The sequence below is a fragment of the Bos taurus genome, chromosome 9 (assembly GCF_002263795.3).
Source record: "Bos taurus isolate L1 Dominette 01449 registration number 42190680 breed Hereford chromosome 9, ARS-UCD2.0, whole genome shotgun sequence".
NCBI classification, from domain to species: domain Eukaryota; kingdom Metazoa; phylum Chordata; class Mammalia; order Artiodactyla; family Bovidae; genus Bos; species Bos taurus.
The window spans coordinates 42,813,564-42,838,946 of record NC_037336.1 but is presented as its reverse complement, the minus strand read 5'-3'; the positions used below and the strand labels follow the sequence as shown (position 1 = coordinate 42,838,946).

The 25,383-nt window shown below is 38.2% G+C and overlaps 1 protein-coding gene across 3 annotated transcripts in view; it reads right to left on the bottom strand.

Annotated features, from left to right (window-relative positions):
• Positions 1–25,383, bottom strand: part of PDSS2 (decaprenyl diphosphate synthase subunit 2) — a 276,315-nt gene that overhangs the window by 38,138 nt on the left and 212,794 nt on the right. For all 3 annotated transcript variants that reach the window (XM_024996619.2, XM_059889703.1, NM_001100385.1), the window contains 3 exon segments: positions 22,351–22,524; positions 20,841–20,972; positions 2,796–2,828 (listed from right to left, as the gene is read on the bottom strand). In XM_024996619.2, coding sequence (XP_024852387.1) covers positions 2,796–2,828; positions 20,841–20,972; positions 22,351–22,524 — 339 coding nt within the window.

Genomic DNA, 25,383 nt, shown 5'->3' with positions numbered 1-25,383 from the left:
GATTAAGTGACTGATAATAATTTTGCAGTGAGTTGGTGACAGAGCCATTGCTTGGTTCAGAGTGTTTATCTGTGTCTCCATTTTCTTTTTTTCCTTTTCTTCCAGTCTCTTCCACTGGCAGGTACTTCTGCAATAAGAAATCCTCAGAGTTTTCTGAGTCATAAATAAGCAGCAATGATATATAATCATTCTATTGCCAAATCATGATGTCACTGCCCTTAATTTTTTCTTATAAGTTATTTCCTTTATCATAGTGAAATCCCAGCATTTATCTCCAAGTTAGTTCATTAACTTTCTCAAGCAATCTTCTTATCCCTGCTGATACTTGCAACTTGTGTCAAAAGCTTTCCTTTCCTCTGTGACTGAAATAAAAAACCATATACCAGAATTTCTCCTGCAACTAATGGCATGGGTCTTCTATTTTCTTATAACCTCACTCACTCACTCACCGTTTACCAAGTGCCAAGCACTGTGTTAGGCACCAAGCGTACAAATAAGTTACCATCTCTGCCCTCAAAGAGCTGACAGTCTATGATCTTTCTCACAAATGGTCATGATGAATAATGGAGTGAAGCATGACAGAGATGCACAGTGTACTAGAGAAAGGAGGAAAGAACCTCATCCAGCCCAGGGAACCAGGCAGACTTTCTCTTGGAGATGATCCTACGTTAAGCCTTACAGAAGAGGCAGGGGAAGCCAGATAAAGGGGGACACTGCTGCATTACAAGCAGAGGGGACAGCTCGGGTCAAGGCACAGAGAACAGAAACAGTATGTTTTATGTAATTTGGTGCCACTGGAACACAGGGTGGAGGACATGAAGCTGCAGAGTCCCTCCAAGGACCGAGATCACAGTGCTTTATATGCCACTCTAGTAAGCTTTGAATGTGCCTTATAGAAAACATGGAGCCAAGGAAGCGTTTTAAGATGCAGTGTGAAACTGCCAGACTTGTGGTTTAGATAGACATTCTGGCTGGTGATGGATCTTTGGGGACAAAAGAGAGGCATAGAGACCAGTCACAGGCTTTCTAGTGGTTCAGAGCAGGATACAATGTGAGCAATGGAAGAGGCATCGAGAGGAGGGACTGGATTTAAGAAAATGTAGGCTATAAAACTGGTATGACTTGGTCATGGAACACAGGGGTGAGGGGTAAGGGCATTTGAGAGTGACTTCTAATTTTCTCACATGATTCACTGGTGAGATGATAGACAACATCAGGAGACAGAACAAGTAATAAGGACCACAGATACAACACTAACACTAGACCGTAATGTCAATGATGGACTTTGGGTTATAAAGATATATTAATGCAGGTTTATTGATCATAACAGATGTTCCAATCTGCTGTAGGACGCTAACAGTGGGGAAGGCTGTGCTTGTGTGGTGTCAGAGGGTAATGCAAACTCTCTACACTTTTTGCTCAGTTTTGCTGTGAACTTAAAAACTGCTCTAAAAAATAAAGTCTACTAAAGAAAAGGTGACCAGAGATGTTGGGAAGATATCGAGTTCAGTTTAAGATGCTTTGAGCATCTCTGCCTGTGGGAGACCATTTAGGTATAAGGCTCAAGTAGACATCTAAGAAGGAAATGGCAACCCACTCCAACACTCTTGCCTGGAGAATCCCATGGACAGAGGAGCCTGGTGGGCTACAGTCCATGGGGTCACAAACAGTTAGGCATGACTGAAATGACTTAGCACAGACATCAAAGATAGAGTGACAGACACAGAAGTCTTCAGTATAGAGATACCACTCTTAATCTAATTTTTCTTGAAGCACACATACGTTTGTGAGACCGAGAAGGAAAGAACTGCACTTCAGGCAAAGAAAAGGCATGGAACCGTGGGTGTGCACTTCAGGGCTGCCAAGAGCACAAGGTTCTAGATCAGCCCTGCAGAGATCACCGGGGGGATTCCAGCTGTCCCAGTGCAAGCAGAGCTCTTACAGGTCCCATTTCTTCCTCCTTGTCTTTGGAGTACAGGTGTGCTCACGCTCTGGCTATTCTCGACTGTTATAAAAACCAGATGGTTAGCACGTTCCTTTAGTCAAGCAGCTGTATACATCCCACACACCTGCAAAAATACTCCATTTGTTCCTCAGGAGAAAACCCAACTGTGTTCAAAGGCTTGCACAGGTGCACTGAAATCCAACATCCCACAGCAGTTTTTGAACAAGGCTATGTGTCAAAATGATCTGTGGAGCCTTTTTTCAAACCCTTCCATCCTGTCCCTGGCCAGCTCTGCCTACCAGGGCATTCTGATGTTGGTGAAAGAGGTATGGTGCTGTGGTAACACAGGCATGTATGTTTTCAAAAGCTCCACAGGTTATATGAAAACTACTGCCTCTAGGAATCCAAACCTTCCCTGGATGGTGCTTCCCAGGTATTACCTGATGATGCTAAAAGCTCTTTTCCATAATCCAAAGACATCTTTCCAGCAACAGTTAGTGATCTTACCCAGTTAATTTTTCCTCAGGGCACTTACCACCAGTTAACATTATATTATGTATCCATTTAGTTGTTTATTAATCACCTCCTCAACTAGTTTGTAAATGTCATGAATGAAAGAACTGATCTGGTTTATTCTCGTATTCCTGATGCCTAACACAGTGTCTGGAAAGAAGTAGGCATTCAATAAATAAACTTACCATTAAATGAATCCCATTTTACCTGTTACTTCACATGGAAGGTCCCTTAGTTTTGAATGTGATGCTTTTCTTTTTACTTTTCAAATATAAATAAAAACCAAATAGCAAATACAAGTGTATAAAATTGTGTAGAATGTACAAAATCTACCTACCTTAGCATAGTCTAATCTTCCTTTCTCTTGAGCCTAAAATAGAAAAGAGGGGAAAATCAATTAGTTCTTTAAAAGTCACTTAGTATTTCTATAACTTTTCTTCTCAAAGAATAAGCCAACTTTCTTCCCCCTCTCCACTTCCTCTTCTATCTCTACATAGTATATAGTGAAACATACACGTCTGTATGTATATACATATATACAGAACTCTCAAATGTATTGAAGAGTTGAAAGTTCAGTACTACAAGCACACATATATACTCTAGGTTTGATAGTGGCAGACACCATGACTCCTCATTCCTTCATGCTTCAGCAAACATCTCCTAAGCATAGGACAACTCATACACGACCACTTTCAAATTAAAAAAAACAAAACAAAACAATAATGCCATACCATCTGATATACAATCCATACTCACATTTCTCTAGTTGTCCCAAGAATATATTTTATTTTAGCTTTTCTTCTCAAACTAGAATTAATCAAGATTCACACATTGCATTTGGCTTTTATCTCTGTTTTGCCTTTTAAATCTAGACTAGCCTTTCCTCATTTTTTAAGAAATGAAAATAAAAATCATTAACTTTTTTGATGGAAATAACTGACTTTTTGAGGAGACCAGGACAGCTGTTGTATAAAATGTCTCTCTTTTATTATTATCACTTTTTCATTGTGTCATTTAACTTGTCCCTGTTTGCTTACAAACTCAAAGTTGGGTCTGAAGAAGCTTGCTTAGATTTAGATTAAACATTTCTTGCAAGAATATCTTCTATGGAATACTATATACTTCAACTGCATCGATTCAGGAGGCACCAAATGTCAGGCTCTCCTGTATCTCGGTAATGCTATAAATTTGATCACTGGGTTTAAGTGGTGACTATCAGATGGTTTCACTGTAATGATCTATTTCCTTCTGTACAATTAGTAAGCAATCTGTGGGTTCATTTTTTCCCCACTCCCTTTGGCATAATTTTTAATATGTGGTATTGTGTAAAAGACCCCCAACTCATCCCACTGTCACCAGGGATGAGGAGAAGGAAGAAAGCTGGAGGTGAGGAGACATCCTATATAAGGTCAAATTTTAATATTTTTAGTTATTAAAAAACAATTTGAAATTAAAACATATACTCAAAAGCATTATTTATCAAATCCGAACATGATAGAGACAACCAATGTGTTAGTCTTTGCTGGTAGGTTAGCTCATCTTCTGTGGACTTGAGAACAAAACTCCTGCCACCCCTGCACAGAACGAGTGCCCTTCAACTTATACATAGGTTAGGTCTTGAGACCATTTTGTTTCTGAGTCCAAAGTGACACTATACAGATAATGACACTAAATGTGGGCAATTATTTTCATGAGAGAAAATGAGATCTTTATAACATTAGTTTAAAATCTTTTTGCTTCTTTATAATCTTAAAAAAATTTATCCTAAGAGGCCTAATTTTGTTTTTCTTATTTTCATAAAAAGCAACTTCTAATAAGATACTGCTCATGTATAGCTTTTGACACCATCACAAATGCCTTAGTTAAAACTGGGAATTGCAAGATTTCAATGAAACAAAAGGCCTCTGCAACCTATGTATTGTAAAAAAGAATCTGTGGTTTTCAATCTGTTCTTCAAAGATGTTTTTGGGATCTAAGATTTTTAGTGAACTAAGAAGGGTTTGAATTTAGTCCTGAGATGTAATATACCAGCAGGAATAAGAGTCGGTTCTTGCAGATATTTTAAAATGAGGCTCATTCTTCTCTCTGCTCAGGTATTTTATATCTACTGTCCAGGGACAGACTTGTCTTTTCCCCAAGTTAAAACAATTCTGTCTACACTGAAATCTCTCTCCCAACACTGTAACTTCTGCAGGCGTGGTGTGGAGCCCCAGAACATCTGCATGGTGCACTCATGACCTAGCTACTCACTTTGATATCATGCAAATATGAACTGGCTTTGATCTCATGAATAATCCATGGCTTGTGACCAAAACTTCAGCAGCAGCATTTCACAATATGCTTAGTCTTCAAGTTCTCAAATTCTCACCTGTCTCTCAAATTCATTTTGGATTAAGGGATATCTGACATGGAGGCTGATTCTGTGGTCACCAGTTTTCCACCTTTTCAATTGTTCGTCCTTTCCCTTGTCTCTTGCTGGGTTTCTCAGGCAAGGGTTGTCTCTTGCATGGGTTTCTCAGGCACAGCACTCTTCCAATGATGCACAAACTGGGAGCCCCACAGAATTATACTATCAAACAACTCATTTCTGTAACGTGTCAGCCATTTCCTCACTACTTTTAGTTGTGTTTCTGTTCTATCTACCTCCTCTTCATTCTAGCACTTTCAACGTTCTCATCTTAGTGTTTAACATAAAGGACATGTGAGAAGTGTTGAAAGTGGTGTTTGTTGAAAGTGAGAAAGTTGAGTACCTTTCATATCTTAATGTTGCAGGGTAAAGTGCAGAGAAACTATAATTTACAACGATGGAGGTGGACTTTTCCTTTGGAGGTACTAAGCCATTTCCTCAATAGTCTCAGAAAAAAAAAATCAGTTTCTTCATATAGTAACAGTGACTACAATGCTACTTACAGATAAAGACATCTAGAGTAGTCTCATCACATACGTTGCTTATAAACTAATCATCATAGAGAATTCTATTATTTTGAAGTACTTGTGCTTTAATCAGTCACAAGCTATTTTCTTTTTTTTAAAAAAATTGAAGAATTGATTTACAATATTATTTTAGTTTCAAGTGTACAGGATTCAACATTTTTATAGAATCACATGCATACTAAGTTCCCCCACCTCCATTCTACCAGCTAAGTTGCTTCAGTGGTATCCAACTCTTTGCAGCCTTAAGGACTGTAGCCCGCTGGGCTCCTCTGTTCATGGGATTCTCCAGGCAAGAACACTGGAGTGGGGTGCCATGCCCTTGTCCAGGGGGATCTTCCTGATCCAGGGACAAAACCCATTTCTCCTGAGGCTCTTGTGTTGCAGGTGGATTCTTTACTGCTGAGCCACTGGGGAAGCTAAACCTCACCCTTTTTTTTTCTTTTTTAATAGAATCACAGCTATTTGCAAACCTTCTCATTTTATTTTGTATTCCTAGATTGGCCACCACCTTTTACATGGTGGAGATATGCTTTGCTGGGGATGATGGCAAAGAAATACCATGTATGTAAATCCCTATTTGTTTAACATCAGCTCTTAAATGTTTGAAAGCTGAGAGACTAGAACCCTACAGACAATGACAGCCACAGCCAATACAACCTGAACAAACTGTAACTGTTGACATGCTGCTCACCTGAATGTCCTTTCTATTTTGTCACAACAAACATTCCAGTCTTGTGAAGACCATTTCATCCTTGACTGCTTTAGCTTGTACATAAAAGTATCATTTATTTTATAAAATAAAATACTATAATTAGATCTTTATAGATACATATTTTCAGCTGCTATGTGAGTTAATATCCACGTATGTCAGACACACACCTGGAAGTACACTCTGATATAAAATTTTTTTTTCACAAAAAGCTTTTAGAGCTTATAAAATACGGCAAATTAGAAAAAAAGTGCACATGGCTTAATCCCCTACATAAATAACATTTCTTATTGAATGTTACCAATTGTTTCAGCTTATAAAACAGTTAATTTCAGGAGGGCCATAATTTCTGTTTCATCTGACGGTGCTCATTCGTTCAATACTTGTCCACTGTGTACCTGATGGGTGTTGGATATTGCTCTGGCACTGGAGACACAGCAAGGAACAGAACAAATAAATATCTCTTCCTCTAGGGGGTTGTGTAATCTTGTTTTCACATACAATCTCCCTCTAAGCTCCATGAGAATATGGACATTTTCTCTCCTGATCATAACTGTAGTCCATGTCTAGATCAGTGCCTATAGACAGGAGATGGTCAGTATCTGGTGAAAGAGTGAATAAATGGATAAACGCTCTTTCTTAGTAAGTGCTGGTTATATACTGTTTATTCAGGAGACTTACAGAGCAAAGTTCATATCATTCCTAGTTCTAGGGAAGCTGGGTGTTTAGATTCAGTCAGTATTCAGTTAATGGGAAGTCAATATCTGCTGTCTTAAAAATAATTTTTACTCATATTGAACAGTACCGTATTTTGATTTTATTACTCAACTTCTATTTAGAAGTAAGCTGAAGATAGGAATCTATAAAAAATAAATTCAAGAAATTTGTGAAACTCAACAAAAGAAGAGAACAGAGAAAAATAATCTACCAAGCCTCTCATAGATGCAGCGGTTTAGAGTAATTAAGAGTCTCAACCTTGATAACAGTGACTGAAAAGAAAAGAGCCTGAATGGAGGTCATGAGACCTCAGATTTCAAATGTGCACCTCCAAACCTCAGGTGGTAAGTAGGCCCTGTCTACAGAGGGAAACTGGTGACCTAAGCTCTTAACTGTGACCACTTTAAGAGGCACTGTGACCTCCTGAGAAATGGCTATGCTGGGAGAAAGGAAATATGGTTTCAAGTCCATAATAGGATAACACCTCAAGAAATTTTAAATTTTTACATGGATCTTCATTTTCTTATTTGTAAAATAAGCATACTGGGTCAGACCAGGTGTTCCCAAGTACTGGCTTGGCTGTATCAGAATCACCTGGGCAGCCTGTTGAAAATGTAGGTCCTTAATACCCTAGCCCTGAATTCTGAGTCATTTGAGGGTCACTGATGTGGACTATGCCTATCATCCGGCTTCTGTATGTATCAGGGTTTATTTCAAAGGCTAAAAAGAGAACAACTACATAAACTCTGTAAGTCTCAAGGAGAATGCAGTGCTGTAACTTTATCCGCCCCCCCCCCCTTTTTTGACATCTGCCACTTACCATGTATATTTCTAGCAGAGCAAGATATTAAAATAACTTTCTCACTGGGGCCCAAAATAGGCTGATATAAAATAAATGCAGACTGTATTTCAACAGCCGGCAGTCCTGAACCTCTTCCTGCCACACTGTTCATCTCCAGAAGCCACTGTAAATTCTGCCACGCACGCCAATTCCCTGAGGGCTTCATTACTTGGGTCTTTAAAAGGGATTCACTCATCCTTTGGCTCCTGTAGGTGTGCTTCTTGTCAATCCAGGTCATGAGAAAAGAAAGTAATTTTTCCCGGTCTTTAGCAGTTCACAGAGAATGTGTGGTTTGAACCTTGTTTTATCTTAAAAAAAAAAATGTGAAAACAGACAAGTTGTGTGCCAGTGCTCATGACACGGAAGGCCTCCTCTGACAGCTACAGTGAGCGCTGCAAAACAATATTCCACACCAGAGAAAACAAAGCCAGTGCTCTGACTTGAGAGGATGCACAGAGGGATTAATTCCAAAACGTTTATATACTAGCCTCTGCAGACCAAAGGCAGATAGATTCCCTGTTGGTAAGTAATGGATGTACAATGTGGTCTTTTACTTTAAGAAACAAATGCTTTTTTATAAGTCAGGTAACAAAGAAGGACTGGATGACAAAAATGAACTGCTTCCAGTTTCTAACTACTATTATCTGGACTTGAAAACTGGATATGGAAAAACCTTTTTCTAAAAGCAGAAAAATAATATTCCACAGCAGGGAGTGCAGAAATTGCTAGAGACGGATCACCTCTACTTATCATGTTATTCTTCCCCAATGCTACCAGTTATGTTTTAGAATAACAATTTAAAAAATAAGATTCTCATCTTAAACTAACTTTCTTTTAAAATTTTTTAGTTGAAAGGACATAAAGAACACCTATTTGCTCTCCAACTCGACTGGTTAGTTGCTAATATACTGCCGTCTTTGTTTTCTCTCTAAATGATCATTTGCTCACTATATGGGATTAAGTTATAGACATAACGATGTCTCATTTCTAAATATGTCCCTCAGCATTTATCTCATAAGAGCATTTTCTCCTACACAATTACAAACCCATGACCACATCTAATAATTTTAACATTTATTATATTTAACATAATGTCCATATTCAAAATTTCTAGTCCAACCAATGGAATCCTTTAGAGGTATGTATATCCCAATCCAAGATCAAATTAAAAATTATACATTCCCTTTGGATGTCACAGCTTTTTAATCTCTTCTCATCTACAACAGTCTCCACACCACCACCTTTTCTCTCTTTTATGTCATTTTAAAAAGGAATCCATGTTAGTTGCCCTGAAGAATATCCCTTATCCTGGACTTGTTTTCACATGATTAGATTTAGGTGAAGATAGTTTTGAAAGACAGCTACACAGATGATGTTGCACACTTCTCCATTACATTAGGAGTCATGCAGTATCAGCTGTCTTATTATTGGTGAGACTAAGTTTGTTCACTTCTCCCCTCTGTCTTCAATATGTAATCTGTAAGGGTGCGTTGAGTCCCTGTGACTATTTGGTTCCCTTACTAACTATTCATCCAACTGTTTTAACCAATTATTCACTAATGATTCTTGTTTGAATAAAAGATTACATTGGTGGCTGCAAAAATTAAAAAGATAATGATATTTTAAAGGTCTGCTTTGGTACTGCCAGAAATATCACTGACTCCTTTTGAGAAAAGGAATTTCAGGTCTTACTGAAAACAAGTTCGCTTTGCATTTGCATTGGTGTGAAGCTGTATAATTTAGTATGTATATATAAGATCTATTGGTGGACAGAGGAAGGGAGGAAGGATATCTCATCCTAGAATGGTTTGGGTACAGTGTATGAGGATTTCAAAAGGTAACAAATCAGACATCTACTAGATCTGTCAGCCTCCACATTGAAGCAGCCAGCTAGCTGAGTTTGGTTTGGGAGGGGAAGCAATCCTTGCTGGGCTCTTCAGTTCAGTTCAGTTCAGTTCAGTCGCTCAGTCGTGTCCGACTCTTTGCAACCCCATGAATCGCAGCACACCAGGCCTCTCTGTCCATCATCAACTCTCGGAGTTCACTTAGACTCACGTCCATCAAGTCAGTGATGCCATCCAGCCATCTCACCCTCTATCGTCCCCTTCTCCTGCCCCCAATCCCTCCCAGCATCAGAGTCTTTTCCAATGAGTCAACTCTTCGCATGAGGTGGCCAAAGTACTGGAGTTTCAGCTTCAGCATCATTCCCTCCAAAGAAATCCCAGGGCTGATCTCCTTCAGAATGGACTGGTTGGATCTCCTTGCAGTCCAAGGGACTCTCAAGAGTCTTCTCCAACACCACAGTTCAAAAGCATCAATTCTTCGGCGCTCAGCCTTCTTCACAGTCCAACTCTCACATCCATACATGACCACTGGAAAAACCATAGCCTTGACTAAACGGACCTTTGTTGGCAAAACGTCTCTGCTTTTCAATATGCTATCTAGGTTGGTCATAACTTTTCCTTCAATGAGTAAGCGTCTTTTAATTTCATGGCTGCAATCACCATCTGCAGTGATTTTGGAGCCCAGAAAAATAAAGTCTGACACTGTTTCCACTGTTTCCCCATCTATTTCCCATGAAGTGATGGGACCGGATGCCACGATCTTCATTTTCTGAATGTTGAGCTTTAAGCCAACTTTTTCACTCTCCACTTTCACTTTCATCAAGAGGCTTTTGAGTTCCTCTTCACTTTCTGCCATAAGGGTGGTGTCATCTGCATATCTGAGGTGATTGATATTTCTCCCGGCAATCTTGATTCCAGCTTGTGTTTCTTCCAGCCCAGCGTTTCTCATGATGTACTCTGCATAGAAGTTAAATAAGCAGGGTGACAATATACAGCCTTGACGGACTCCTTTTCCTATTTGGAACCAGTCTGTTGTTCCATGTCCAGTTCTAACTGTTGCTTCCTGACCTGCATATAGGTTTCTCAAGAGGCAGGTCAGGTGGTCTGGCATTCCCATCTCTTTCAGACTTTTCCACAGTTTATTGTGATTCACACAGTCAAAGGCTTTGGCATAGTCAATAAAGCAGAAATAGATGTTTTTCTGGAACTCCTTTGCTTTTTCGATGATTCAGCGGATGTTGGCAATTTGGTCTCTGGTTCCTCTGCCTTTTCTAAAACCAGCTTGAATATCTGGAAGTTCACGGTTCACATATTGCTGAAGCCTGGCTTGGAGAATTTTGAGCATTACTAGTGTGTGAGATGAGTGCAATTGTATGGTAATTTGAGCATTCTTTGGCATTGCCTTTCTTTGGGATTGGAATGAAAACTGACCTTTTCCAGTCCTGTGGCCACTGCTGAGTTTTCCAAATTTGCTGGCATATTGAGTGCAGCACTTTCACAGCATCGTCTTTCAGGATTTGAAATAGCTCAACTGGAATTCCATCACCTCCACTAGCTATGTTTGTAGTGATGCTTTCTAAGGCCCACTTGACTTCACATTCTAGGATGTCTGGCTCTAGGTGAGTGATCACACCATCGTGATTATCTTGGTCGTGAAGATCTTTTTTGTACAGTTCTTCTGTGTATTCTTGCCACCTCTTCTTAATATCTTCTGCTTCTGTTAGGTCCATACCATTTCTGTCCTTTATGGAGCCTATCTTTGCATGGGCTCTCCAGTTATGGAGCTGGAAAGGTGTCAGAATATAAAGGAACAGGGCAGCCCTTCTCTTTGCTATCTTGATCATTCTTATCTAATATTAATAATAAGAAAGCACAGAAGGCATCTGCAAGGAAGTGAACATCCTTCAGAACTGGACTGCGTAGGTACCTGATTTTACCACCTCTCTCCAGGGAAAGCTGTTTTTTGGAGGCAAATGTGCATGTCCATGGAATTAGCTTTCTTGTATTCTCTTCCTTCCCCTTCAGTGTAAGAGGAAGAGATGCATAGATGAGGAAGGCTACGGTACCCCTTTAGGGCTTCCCAGGTGGTGCTCGTTAAAGAACCTGCTTGCCAATGCAGATAGACATAACAGACGCAGGTTGACATGACAGACACAGGTTCCAGTCCTGGGTTGGGAAGATCCCCTGGAGGAGGAAATAGCAACCCACTCCAGTATTCTTGCCTGGAGAATCCCATGGACAGAGAATTGTGATAATCTACAGTCTGCAGGGTTGCAAAGGGTCAGACCCGACTGAAGTGAGGTAACACATGGTACCCCATTAAAAAAGAGCAGAGGCTTTTATTACCTACATGATAGACCCCTCTCTGTTCAGAAGTCCTGTTATCGCTTTTAAGCCCTTTTTCTTACCATGCTTCTCTTGGAATCCAGAAGAGATGTGAAATATAAAATGACAGTTTGACTAAGAAAAAAAAAAATCTACCTGGATCTCACAAAGGCCATGAGCAAGGAAATGAGGCTGACAGAACTGAGTTGCTTCCTCCAGTAGCTATCTCCCAAGGTGATGGCCAGGTCCCAAGGTGATGGTCACCAACCCTGATGGTATACTCCAAGCTCACCGTGTCAAAACCCAAACTTGTCCAATGTCCCCACTTAACTTCCCTATTTTTATTAATAGCACAATTCTTCCTGTTATCCAAGTTCTATATCCTGGTTTTGGCCTCTGAACACCCCTCACTAGTATACATCTGCCAGCTTCTTCCTGTCATATCAGTTTTCAGGTCCAATACATTTCCTCTCTAAAGTGAATTTTATAACTAACCTCCTTACTTTTCCATTTTCATTGCCAACACTCTGATTAGGACCTTCCCCCCGCACTTATCAACAGATTCCCCACAACTCTGACTGCAGTATCTATAGCATCTTCTTGCTCTTCTGCTTCTACATAATGTAGTTATATACACCTCTCTAAAACATATTTCAAACCCTGACATTACCTGGCTCAAAAACTTTCAGTTTCTGCTCCATGACTTCTGAATCAAGTTCATTTTCTACAAACATCCCAAAGTCTTATTTTTTCAGTTGGGGCAAAGTTCACATCATGAAAAATTCACCATTTTACTCAATGACATTTAGGACATTCACAATGTTGTGCAACCATTACCACTATCCAGTTCCAGAACATTTTTGTCATGGTGGAATACGTATCAATACTTCATTCCTTTTAATGGCCAGATAATAATCCACTGCATGGATACATTATCCATTCATCATTTGATGGGCACTGAGTCACTTCCATTTTTTGGCTATTGCTATACATGTTTTTGTTTGAACCAAAGTCTTTAAGCATAGTCATTATGTACTATTTTGGCAATTCTTCATCTTCTCTATACTGCCCTATGTTTTTTCTCTTCCATCCAAATTATAATTTTTTTCCCTTTGAATACATGGCACACTTGCCCATCTGCAGCTGTTCTTCTTCATGGCTTCTGTTGTGTAGGAAGCCCTCACTCCCATCTTCATTGTTAAGCTTTTCTTCAAGGACAATCTCAGATATCACTTACTTTACAAACCCTTTCTTGACATTTTCATCCAGATTCAAACTCTCTTTCCTCTGAGCTGCCCAAATGGCATCAACTACAGTATTCCTTACATTTGTGTTTCTCTTAACACACAGACAACCTTCAGACAACTAACTGCTGTTATCTCCTATATTCAAGCACTTTGTTTCCTTAAGTGCATCAGAAAACCTTAAGAAGTATTTTAATTTAGGAGATAGTTAGAGCCATTTCAAAGTGTTTGTGGTCCCCTTTCAAATGCCTATACTCTACATGGTAGAGAATGTTGTCAGTATTATTCCTTTTGAAACTACTAAAAAATAACATAAATAATTAGAAAAATATCATATGGCATTAATGAGGACTCTCTGAATGTGTACCTTCTCTTTTGTTTAAGAATATACATGTATTACGTTTGTGCACACTAGCCTTTTCTAGCAATTTTTTTTGAATGTTTTATTTTTTGAATAAAACGTACGATAGCTAGGGACAAGTGAGTTATAGTTTAGTACCAGTCGTATGTATTCACTTAAGGTATTTTGTGGACGGCTATGACAGTGTCAGAATGTCACAAGCCTAAGTGACATTTCAGTACTTTCAGACATAGCCAAGAAAAAAATTATCATAATTCTTATTTCTTATTGTAATGGCAGCAGGAAACTAGAAGGATCATTAAAAATAAAGCATGCTGACCTGCAATAGCCCCTGGAGTCCCTGAGAGAGTCAGAGCTCTGTGGTTCTCTGAAAGATTCTAACTTTCTTTTATTAGGAATCAAAATGATAGCTGAGTAATGACTTCACTTCCCTAGGGTGAATCACCCATTCACTATCAGTATTTCTACCTGATCATTATTTTTCAGCAGCTACAAATTTAAATTTAAAATTTAGGTAGGGAGGGATCTGTAGAATTTAGTATGGAGACATTGCTCAACAAATATCTTTCAGCTGTTTCTGATCTGGTTTGGGGCTCTACACTGCCTCTTATAGAAGTGCATAGTGTGTGTACTGCGGGTGCAATGGAAGAGTGCCGTCCAATCTCAAGACTTGGGGAGGAGGGGGAAGTTGGATAGAGTGATACGAAAAATTTCAGAGGTGCTCTGCTTCTTGGCTTTGCAGTGATGTTGAATGGGCACTAAGGGTATGTAATTCCCTCTTCTCTTCCTTGTCTAGTCATTAATTCTCACTCTCCCTAAGCAGGAAATTGAAAAGATAGATGGGACTCAAACCTACCTGAGCAGAGCAGGGAAATAATTTTATATGTGACAATAAGAAATCATAATTGTCTTTCATCACTGGGAGCAAGATGTTTCTATTTCTCAAAGGTGTCAAAGGTAGTACTTAGCTTCTAATACAGATAAATATTTTTTCTTACCACACATTTCCTGTTTAAGAGTTTTTTAAAAAAGAAATTTCTTGGATTTAAGAGTTGAAAGGGACCTTAGAAATGATCTAGTTCAATGCCATCATTTTACAAAAAAATAATAAAAAAGATGTTAAAGAAAGTGATTAAGGTAAACAGATGCTGCCGCTGCTAAGTTGCTTCAGTCGTGTCCGACTCTGTGCAACCCCATAGACAGCAGCCCACCAGGCTCCTCCATCCCTGGGATTTTCCAGGCAAGAGTACTGGAATGGGTCGCCATTCGCTTCTCCGAAACAGATGCTAGCAAAGCCCAAACCAGAATCTAGGTCTCCCAAATCCTGGTCCTCTATGGGCCATTTCTGTTAATACCACCTTGTCTATTTCTATTTAACAAAACAAGCTGCCACCAGTTTTGTCCCCAAAAGACTACACCACACACACTTTTTGACAAATACAGCCCTGGGATTTCTTTGGAAGGAATGATGCTAAAGCTGAAACTCCAGGACTTTGGCCACGTCATGCAAAGAGTTGACTCATTGGAAAAGACTCTGATGCTGGGAGGGATTGGGGGCAGGAGGAGAAGGGGACGACAGAGGATGAGATGGCTGGATGGCATCACTGACTCGATGGACGTGAGTCTGAGTGAACTCCGGGAGTTGGTGATGGACAGGGAGGCCTGGCGTGCTGCGATTCATGGGGTCGCAAAGAGTCGGACACGAATGAGCGACTGAACTGAACTGAACTGAATGGATGACTGGGGATTCCCAGGTGGCAGTAGTGATAAAGAACCCACCTGCCAATGCAGGAGACATAAGATAGTCTTTCTTTAGTGGTAAAGAATCCACCTGCCAATGCAGGAGACATAAGATACACAGGTTTGATCCCTGGGTCTGGAAGATCCCTTGAAGGAGGGCATGGCAACCCACCCCAGTATTCTTGCCTGGAGAATCCCATAAACAGAGGGGTCTGGAGGGCTACAGTCCATAGGGTGGTCCACAAAGAGTTGGACACGACTGAAGAGACTTAGCAAGAACACACAATTGGATGACTACTCCAAGTGAGTCATTATGCAAGTATCATTGGTAATTCAAAAGTAAATTCACTATTATCCTTAAGAATCTTACAATAAAATTCAAAACCTGGGGGAAGAAAGTATCATAAAAATGCAGAGGAGAAAAATATCACAGGAAGTTGGAAAGAGAGCACTAGAAGTAATTTCAGGATTAATAAGCAGCCTCCTTGAGATTGAGGATAGAATGTCCCTCTCAAGTGTTACCCAAATTGTGTTCCCTAACTCTGACTAGGGGATATGCACAGAATAAGATTATTATTGTAGACAGCTTTATATAAACATGAATATAATTTAGAAAATTAAAATAAACTCAAGTAAGGAGTTTTTTAACCTGAGGAATGTTGTTCCCTGCATGATAGAAACTAACTTCTTACATTTCTTATTTGCTTCAGATGAATTCATCTTTTTTTCTTCTGTGACCCTGTTCATGACTCAGACATGCAGATATAAGAAGGGCCTAAAAGCCCTGAAGTGAGTAATAAACTGCTAGTTTTTCCTGAAGGATGAGGATTTAGAGATGATCACAGGAGACCTAGGTTGATGGACATAACCCTGTTTGCTCATGGGTTTCATCTCAGCAGAGTTTACTGACCGCTGGACAAGATCTAGTTAATTTACTAGAGTTAATGCCTAGATGGTGGTTTAGTTGCTAAGTTGTGTCTGACTCTTGCAACCTCATGGACTGCAGCCTGCCAGGCACCTCTGTCCATGGGATTCTCCAGGCGAGAATACTGGAGTGGGTTGCTATCTCCTTCTCCAGAGGATCTTCCTGACCCAGGAATCGAAGCCAGGTCTCCTGCATTGCAGGAAGATTCTTTACCAACTGAGCTATGAGGGAAGTTACCTGAATTCATGCCTAAGGCATAGGCTATTTGGAAAGGATATCCCTTTGAGCTGAAAATCAAGTTTAAGATAATGATTTGGGGATATTTCACCAGCTGTTTAGGAAATCCTGGACTCTCATATAGTCTATATTTACAACTTTGTAAGCTTGCAAAGACACTAAGAGTTAAATATGTCCCTTTTCTGTGAAGCTTCTTTAAAATTCTTACCTGTGTTACTCATATATATATTATATATGTATATATGTGAATAGCCAACTGAGACTTCATAGCTTTCATTTAACATATTTAGCTGGATCTTTTCAACCAAAGTATATAAATTTGCAATGTATTCTAATGTAACCCAATTAGAGCTACTAACGCCATCTGTATATATATATTTTTGGTTCAGCTGTCAAAAAGCACACAAATACAATCCTTGTAATACAATATTCAATAGTTGTATAATGTTTCTTTGTACTATACTTCATTTAACTTTTTTCTATTTTCAAGTGGATCAATTTTCATTTTCTTCCTTTTATAATTAGTATCTTACTATATATTTTAATATATAAATCTTGCCCACATCTATGATATTTTTCCTGGGATACATTATTAGAAGTGCAATTACTATAGCAAAGTATATAAAATCTTAAACTAAAGGTTTAAAAACAAAAACAAACATTTGTATAGTAATTAAAGACTCGAATAGCGCAAGGCTTCTAACAAAATACCCTAGCACTCTTCAGACCTCGTCTGTCTCATTTTTCCTCTCTTTGGCTATTTCTTTTATCTTCAAGTACTGTTCTTTCTTGATTTTTAAGTTTTAGACATTATCTATTGATCCTATTATGATAACAGGAATAATTACATTTCTCATATGACCAAACATATTCCTTTCCCTTACCCTCTCCTCAGTGATCGTATTTTTTGGTTTAAATTAGTATTTGGTATTCACATTTTTATGCTATATAAATATTATTCTCTAAGCCATGTAAAGTATTATGATTATATTTCCTTTCTTATACATTGAAATTTTTTCACTATGGCTAAGAATTGCCTCATTTAATTTCACATGTTTAATGTGGCTGTTTATAGAAGTGGACCCCAAACTGATTGAAATTGTTACCAGTGACAGATGAGGTACATGGGTGCCTCCCCTTGATTCTGGGGGGGCCTGTGATTATTTTCAAAGGAGACCATGAAAATGAGAGGTGACACCAGAGGCTGGTCATAAAAGAAAATGCAGCCTCTGCCTTGTTTGCTGGAAGGAACGCTCTGTGTTTGGAGTTCTGAGTTGTCAAGTAAGTAGTCTGACTACTCTGAGGCTGCCATTTTGTGAGAAGCCAAGCTAAGTTGGGGGGGTGGGGGGGCATGTATGAGTACTTGAGTTGGTAAGAAACCTTGTTTTCTTGACAGCCCAGCCCAAGTGCCAGATGTGACTAGAGCCTCCAAATGATTCCAGTTTCCAGCATCACTGAATCACCTCCAGCTTGTGAGTCTTCCCGCCCGAGGTCCCAGACATCATGGAGCAGTCATCCCCTCTGTGCACTGTCCCAATTCCATCCATGAACATAATAAAATGGTTATTATTATTATTATTTTTTTTTTGGCCAGGCCATGCAGCATGTGGGATCTTAGTTCCCTAACCAGAGATCAACCCCACACCCCTTGCATTGGAAGCTCAGAGTCTTAACCACTAGACCACCAGGGAAGCCCCCTAAAATGGTTATTTTTAAGCAGTTAAGTTTTGGGGTAATGTGTCAGGTAAAAGTAGTAACTAGTACACTTAGTTTCTATGTTCCTGTCATTAATAGTTCCTAAATTCTCAATATGGCCAAGCACATTAGGGGATCATCAGTTCCATGTTTTCCTTAGAGATATTTCTTCTGGACATCTCTGTCCTCTTGTTCCAATGTGGCTTGGATGCAGAGCCATCAGCGAGGACTTGCTTGGAGGAGAGATAGTATAGCATGCTGCTGTATTTAAGGATATGGGTCCTGTAGTCGGCTGCCTGAGTTTGCATACTGGCTCCATCACTTGCCAGCGCTGTGTGACTGCGCTCAAGTTAATCTCTCTTTGCCTCAGGTTTCTCATTAGAACGGTAGGTGGCACACAGCAAGTGCTCTTATCGTTGGCATTCTTCTTTCTTGTTGTTTATTACTCTTCCTTTCAGTGTCCTGGGAATTCCTATCACTTCACACCTATGGCTGATGCCCTAGTTCCTAAACTCCATGCCTTTTTCTTTTTTGGTTACTCCCTTGATAGAATATATAACCGGTTCCCTAAAAAAAAATGCTTAGGAGGTTTTCTGAAATGCTGTTTTAAGTTGTCTTTATTTAATATCACATTTGCTAGTACGACTGGCATAAAATTCTAAGTTGGAAATAATTTCTCTTTGAATGTTGAAGTTATTACTTCACTGCCTTGAAGCTTTCAGTGTCAGCACTAAGACAATTCTAACTCTTGATCCCTTGTACATTGGTATTTCTTTTTCTTTCTGGAAGTATTAGGATCTCTTCTTTATCCCCACTGTTTCACAATTTGATAATGATAGTACTTGGTGTCGGTCTTTTAAAATTCATAATTTAGAGTACCATTTCAATTTGGAGACACCTTCAGGTCCCTCAATTCTTAGAATTTTTCTTTTCTTTAATCCTTTGTTAATTTTTTCATCTTCATTTTCAGTTTTCTCTTTCTGGGACTCATCATAGATGTAAGATCTTTCAATTGGTCCTCTAATTTTCTTACCTTTTCTATTTTCCTATTGTCTTTTTAGTCAGTTTTCTGGGGATTTTCTTATTTATTTATTCTACTCTTCTGATTTTTTTTTTAAATCTACTTTCATATTTTTATACTTTATAATTCTGATTTCTTATTTTTGAATTGTCCCATTTTACATATCACCTGTTCCTTTTATTTTAAATGATTTTATTTATTTCTTTATTTTTGGCTGTGCTGGGTCTTCATTGCTGTGAAGGCGTTTCTCTAGTTGCAGCAAGCGGGGGCTACTCTCAGGTTGCCACACGTGGGCTTCTCATTGCAGTGGCTTCTCTTGCCGTGGAGCACAGGCTCTAGAGCACACGGGCTTCAGCAGTTGTGGCGTGCGGGCTCAGCAACTGCAGTTCCCAGGCTCCGGAGCACAGGCTCATAGTTGTGGCCCCTGAGCTTAGTTGCTCTGTGGCATGTGGGATCTTCCTGGATCAGGGTTTGAACTTGTGTCTCCTGCACTGGCAGCCAGATTCTTTACCACTGAGCCACCAGGGAAGCCCACCATATCACTTGTTCTTATTTCATGGATTTATTATCTTATCTCACTGAATATATTGATTACAGTACATTTGAATTTTTGTTTTTTCCTTGCACTGTCTCTGTTTCCTTTTTTTTTTTTTAATCAGTTAGCTTTTGACTCATTCTTTCACGGCAGAGGCTGCTCTGAAATGCCCAAGGGTCCTTTATTAGCTATTCTACTTCAGTTGGATAGTTCTGTGCCCTTGGACACTCCGAGGCTTGTCAACTGTTGGACCTCACTGTAAAGCAGTTGGTTAGGGACACGGCATGTTTACTGAGGGAGCCCCAAATGTCCACATCTGCAGGGCTTTTCCTCTGAGTTTGACAGTTTCTCCAGAAAGGAATCCTCTCGTTTTCTACCTGGTGAATATGAGGAATTTTAAGCTGGCTGTTGGCATTTTGAGATCTGTTACAGAGGAGAGGTGGGAGAGGGAAAATCTTATTTTTCCAAAAGCAGGTATCTCTGCTCTCTCTGCTTTACGTATGTTATCTACCTCCACCTCAACTGGGCCTGGTTCCCCAGGCTGTGTCTCAGATTAACCCAATCAATTAGAACCACCAAGTTAAATAAATTCCATGAAGCTCTGGATAAAAGGCCAAGAACTTTTAAAACCAGAGTTTCTGGATTAAAAAAAATCCAAAAAAGTTTCCTCTCATCTTCCATACCGTCTCTCTCTCACACAAAAGTAGAAAATTTACCCAATTCAAGTTCCTTAACTCCTCCTACTTAACTACACTTTTTTTTTCCTTTCTTTCTTCTTTGATAATGCCTCAGAACTTGAGTATTCAGGGTCCAAGATTGTTTTAAAATAACCCAATGAGCTGACAGACGGAGCTCCTGGAATTCTGCAGCTTGTGCTAGAGTCTACAGATGGGAAATTGCTGTCAGTTAAAGGGTAGTGCTATTACCATAGCCCAATTTTTGAAAGCCTTTAGGAAAAAAAATCATCTGAGTTAATTAGCATTCACCACAGGCACTAGTTTTGTATTACAGTATTCTATAAACTCAAATAACAAGAAAATACAGTACTGTAGTCTCTAACTTTTAACTAACATTTAACTCTCAAAAATTGTATATTATAAAGTAAGAATTTTACCTGTTACATGAATAAGCTCTTATATGACTGATCTATATGCTCTATATGACTACTGCTCTTAGATCGTCATAAAATATGAGTTATGTTTTAAAATTAACTAAATACTATTGGTATCTAAAATAAAAGCAATTTCATTTTACCTCTCTGATCTGCTTTATCCACAAATCTCTTCCAAGAAACTCCTGGTGTAAGACTACAGGAGCTGAGTTTAGATTAAAAGTCAAGGAGTCACCGGTCTTTTCTTTAATAAAAGGCAGGAGATCAGAATTTATCTAGAAAGAGTAGTCAAAGAGTTAAATCAGTAAATGCATATACTTTGGCATGTTTCAATCATATTCAGAAAGCACCAATTATAGTGTGAAAAATAAAGCTTAAGGAACAATTTTTAAATGTACCGTAATAAGCAAAAGAACAGCTCATATGATTAACAATAATCTTAAAAAAATTTTTTTAAATAGTTTTTCCCTAAAATATCCCTTTTTTATTTAAGTTTATTTTCCTTTTTAAGTTTAAGCTAAGTATTTAGAAATTATATTAATATATTAATAAACTAATCAATGATTTAATAAAGTACATAAAAACTCATCTGGAAATATTACATATTTCCCCCTTCTTATGAGCTGTTTAAGCAGCATCTAAGAAATACATACTAAATGGAATTTAAAATAACATATACATAGATATAACAATGGAGAAGGTGATGGCACCCCACTCCAGTACTCTTGTCTGGAAAATCCCATGGCCGGAGGAGCCTGGTAGGCTGCAGTCCATGGGGTTGCGAAGAGTCAGACATGACTGAGCGACTTCACTTTCACTTTTCACTTTTTATGCATTGGAGAAGGAAATGGCAACCCACTCCAGTGTTCTTGCCTGGAGAATCCCAGGGACGGGGGAGCCTAGTGGGCTGCAGTCTATGGGGTCGCACAGAGTTGGACACGACTGAAGCGACTTAGCAGCAGCAACAGACATAACAATATAACAGCTAATCTCAAGACTTTTTTTTAAATTTAATTTTATTTTTTAACTTTACAATATTGTATTGGTTTTGCCATATATCAACATGAATCCACCACAGGTATACACGACTTTTTTTAAAATTTATTTTTAATTGGAGGATAACTGCTTTACAGTGTGTGGTTTCTGCTGCACAATGTGCATCGGGCACAAATACACATATATCTCCTCTCTCTTCAACCTCCCTCCTTTAAGACATTTTATATTTCAGTTATTGGAATTAAAGCTTTCAATTTTACTCCATATATTTCTAAATTTCATTAACTTTCCACAATATGTTTTACATAGGAACTATACGGAAACTGTAACAAAAACGCAAATATTCTTGCATTTTGTTACTAGCAACATTACATGTTATTTAATAATTTGCAATAATTCTTTCAAAAACCTTTCAGGTGGTAAGAAAAGACAAACATCACAAATATGGCTTAAGTAAGCTCTAGCTTTCTATCAAAATTATGCAGTGCTCACTAATCATACTGTTTATATTACATAATAATCACCATGAACAATAGATTTTATGTACTCAGTAAACAGTTTCTGATATATAAAAGCAGTTTATTAAATGGTAAAAGGCTTCTTGTGTATCATTTTAGCTATTTAAATACTGAAAAAACAGAAATGGTGTGCAAATACCTTATGACTCATAGCCATGTGCTTCCCATACTGAAATGCCATATCCTGAACCTCAGCATCATGCTTTGCTAATTCCATTGCAGCTTGGCAGCTCTTTGCTAGTAAGGCACCATGGGAGAGAAAAGTCTGCTCCTTCCAAGTCGATATTCCAATATCATCTGTGATACGATTTTCCTAAAAAAATGCAACAAAAGCCAAGATTAAAAAGATTTTAGGAGTAATTTAATTGTTTCGGTTTTTGAAAAGCAAGTGTTAAGAAATGAACTATTGGGATGTCCCTAGTGATCCAGTGGCTAGGACTCTGTGCTCCCAATGCAGGGGACCGAGGTTTGATCACTGGTCAGGGAAATAGATCCCACGTGCCCCAACCCAGGGTTTGCATGTTGCAACTAAGGATACTATGAGTCGCAACTAAGACCTGGCACACTCAAATAATTTCTTTTTTTAAAAAAGAAACGAACTATTTAAAACACTCAGGTTATCACAAGAAGACAGAACTGAAGGATGTTGACACTCACCTCCACCTGAAGGGAACTAAGGAGGTGGGAACTGTTTTTTAGGGTAATTGAAAAAAATGAAAGAAATGTTGAAGCAAATTTTATGTTGAACTAAGGAATTTCTATTAAAATATACTTTAGGGGAACTCCCTGGCAGTCCAGTGGTTAGGGCTCTGCGCTTCCAGTGTTGGGGACTCAGGACAGATCCCTGGTCAGAAAACTATGGTTCCACAAGCCACATGGCAAAAACAGACAAAACAAATTTTAAAAATGATATAAAAAGTATGTATTTGTAGATCTCTATCTATATTTCTCTCTATATATACTTACAGGATAAGGCAAAAATATTAATAGAAACTTAAACCTTCAAACTAACTCTTCTATATTTGTATCAGTTCTTAATTAAGTGCTAGTATTCCAAGATACAGGAATCCTATTTAACTTGTGTTAAAATGTCAAGGGCATAATGAAGGAACTGCATCCTCTTATAACCAGGTAGACAGAAAAATCAGAGGAGGTAACCCATTATTATAACGGAGTATGATTAAATCACACTATTCAACAAAGTTTATTCCCATAAGAAGAAAAAAGGTATAAGGGAAGATATAATTGTAGTTTATTTAATTTCATCTTTTTACATTACAAAAATTACAGTAGTGTCTTTAAGTAAGCATACACAAACCTACTGACTCTAGACCAGTGATGTCAAATAAAAATATAATGTATATACCTCATATGCAATTAAAAATTTGCTAGTAGCTACATTAAAAAAGAGAAAAGAAATACAGGTGGCATTAATCTTAATGACATTTTATCTCCTTATATATCTAAAATATTACTAAAACATAGAATCAATATTAATAATCATATACAATCATACATAATCATAATTACTATTAAAATATTTTATATTCTTTTTTATACTAAGTCTTTTATACTAAGTGTGTATTTTCCACTTATAGCATATCACCAGTGACATTTCGAGTACTCAACAGGTACAAGGAGTTGGTGGCTATCCTAGTGGACAGCTCTACTTTAGGCAGCGAGCTCCCTGAGAAGAATGATGAAGCCATATGTAGAACAAAGCTCATTTCACAGTGTTTCTTTGAAACCTCAAACTAACTAGAAAGCACCCATTAATCCAGAAAGATGAATGAACCTAAACACTTTACTTCCTGCTGCCCATACTGCAATCCTTCTTCTTCCACCATTATGTGGTGACAAAATAAAAAACAGTAAGAAAACTTAAACAGAGAGGTCATTGAAAAATGACCTCAGATTTAGCCCCACCTCTTTCACCACGCTGAAGGGAATCTTCAACCATCGGTCAGATCAAATTCTCAATTTTATATGCTTTTAAACAAAAAGAGAGTTCCACTTATAGCAACAGTTACAAATATGCAACCTACTATTGTGTAATAATCAAAAAAGCCACACAGGGAGAAACAGTGCATAGACTGCTTCATAAAACATTACAGACAAATAACAGCATTTAATTTTAGAAATTTGAGAATGGATTTTAAAATGTACAAAGTTAATATATCATATTAATAGCCTAGATAAAAACCATATTATCTCTCCAGATATACTAAAGATGAATTCTACAAAATTCTATTCTTGATGGGAAAAAAAAGCACTTACTAAAATATGTATTTTTTTAAATGTATATACTGCAATCCTATTTCAAATACATAAATGAAGTTAGCGTGTAGAAAATTTAAATGAAACAGTACAGTAAAAATAGCAGAGAACCAAAAAAATCTAAAAAGGCAGCATACCTAAAGCATGAGAATTCATTAAAGCTTCATCTTTGGGTTTTGATTGACACTTGACGGTTGCAAATTTTGAAACAAACTTTGATATCACAATGACTATTCTGAAGAGATTCCAGCACCAGCACTAAGATTTGTACGTTCAGTTGGTTTGCAATTGACTTATTAGCCATTTACACAGTGTATAGTACAGATTTGTCACAGGACAGATCACAGTGTTAAAGGAAAGAAGAACCTTCCTGTAATGAGAAAGGATCCCCTAAATTGCACACAGCTTATGACATCCAAGATACAAGAGCATAAAAACCATCATAATATTGTGATTCCAGGAAAGACAGTTTTGGTCAGGAAGATAACCTAAGACCCTGTTTCCCATTTTAATTTCTAAAATCTCTTACAATGACAAAACTGTCACGTAGGACAGAAAGTATACAGTGCTGGGAAACATAATGTGACTCAGCACTGGTTCTGTCATTTAACACAGACGTCACGTTAATATTAGACCAAAGCACAAAATGTTTAGTGCATAAACCAGTTTCTCTTTTAAGACCTGGCATTTTTATCACAGTCTTTTATCTTACTTTGGACCACTTGTACCCAGTACTCTATCCTACTATAGACTGTTTAACTTAGTCAACAGAAACAAAAGTAATTTCTGGTGAGATTTATAGGGGACATAAACATTTATATCATTAAAGTGTCTGCATAACCAAAAGTACAATAATAAAAATGAAAATGCCTCCTGTTCCTTTTAGAAAAATAGT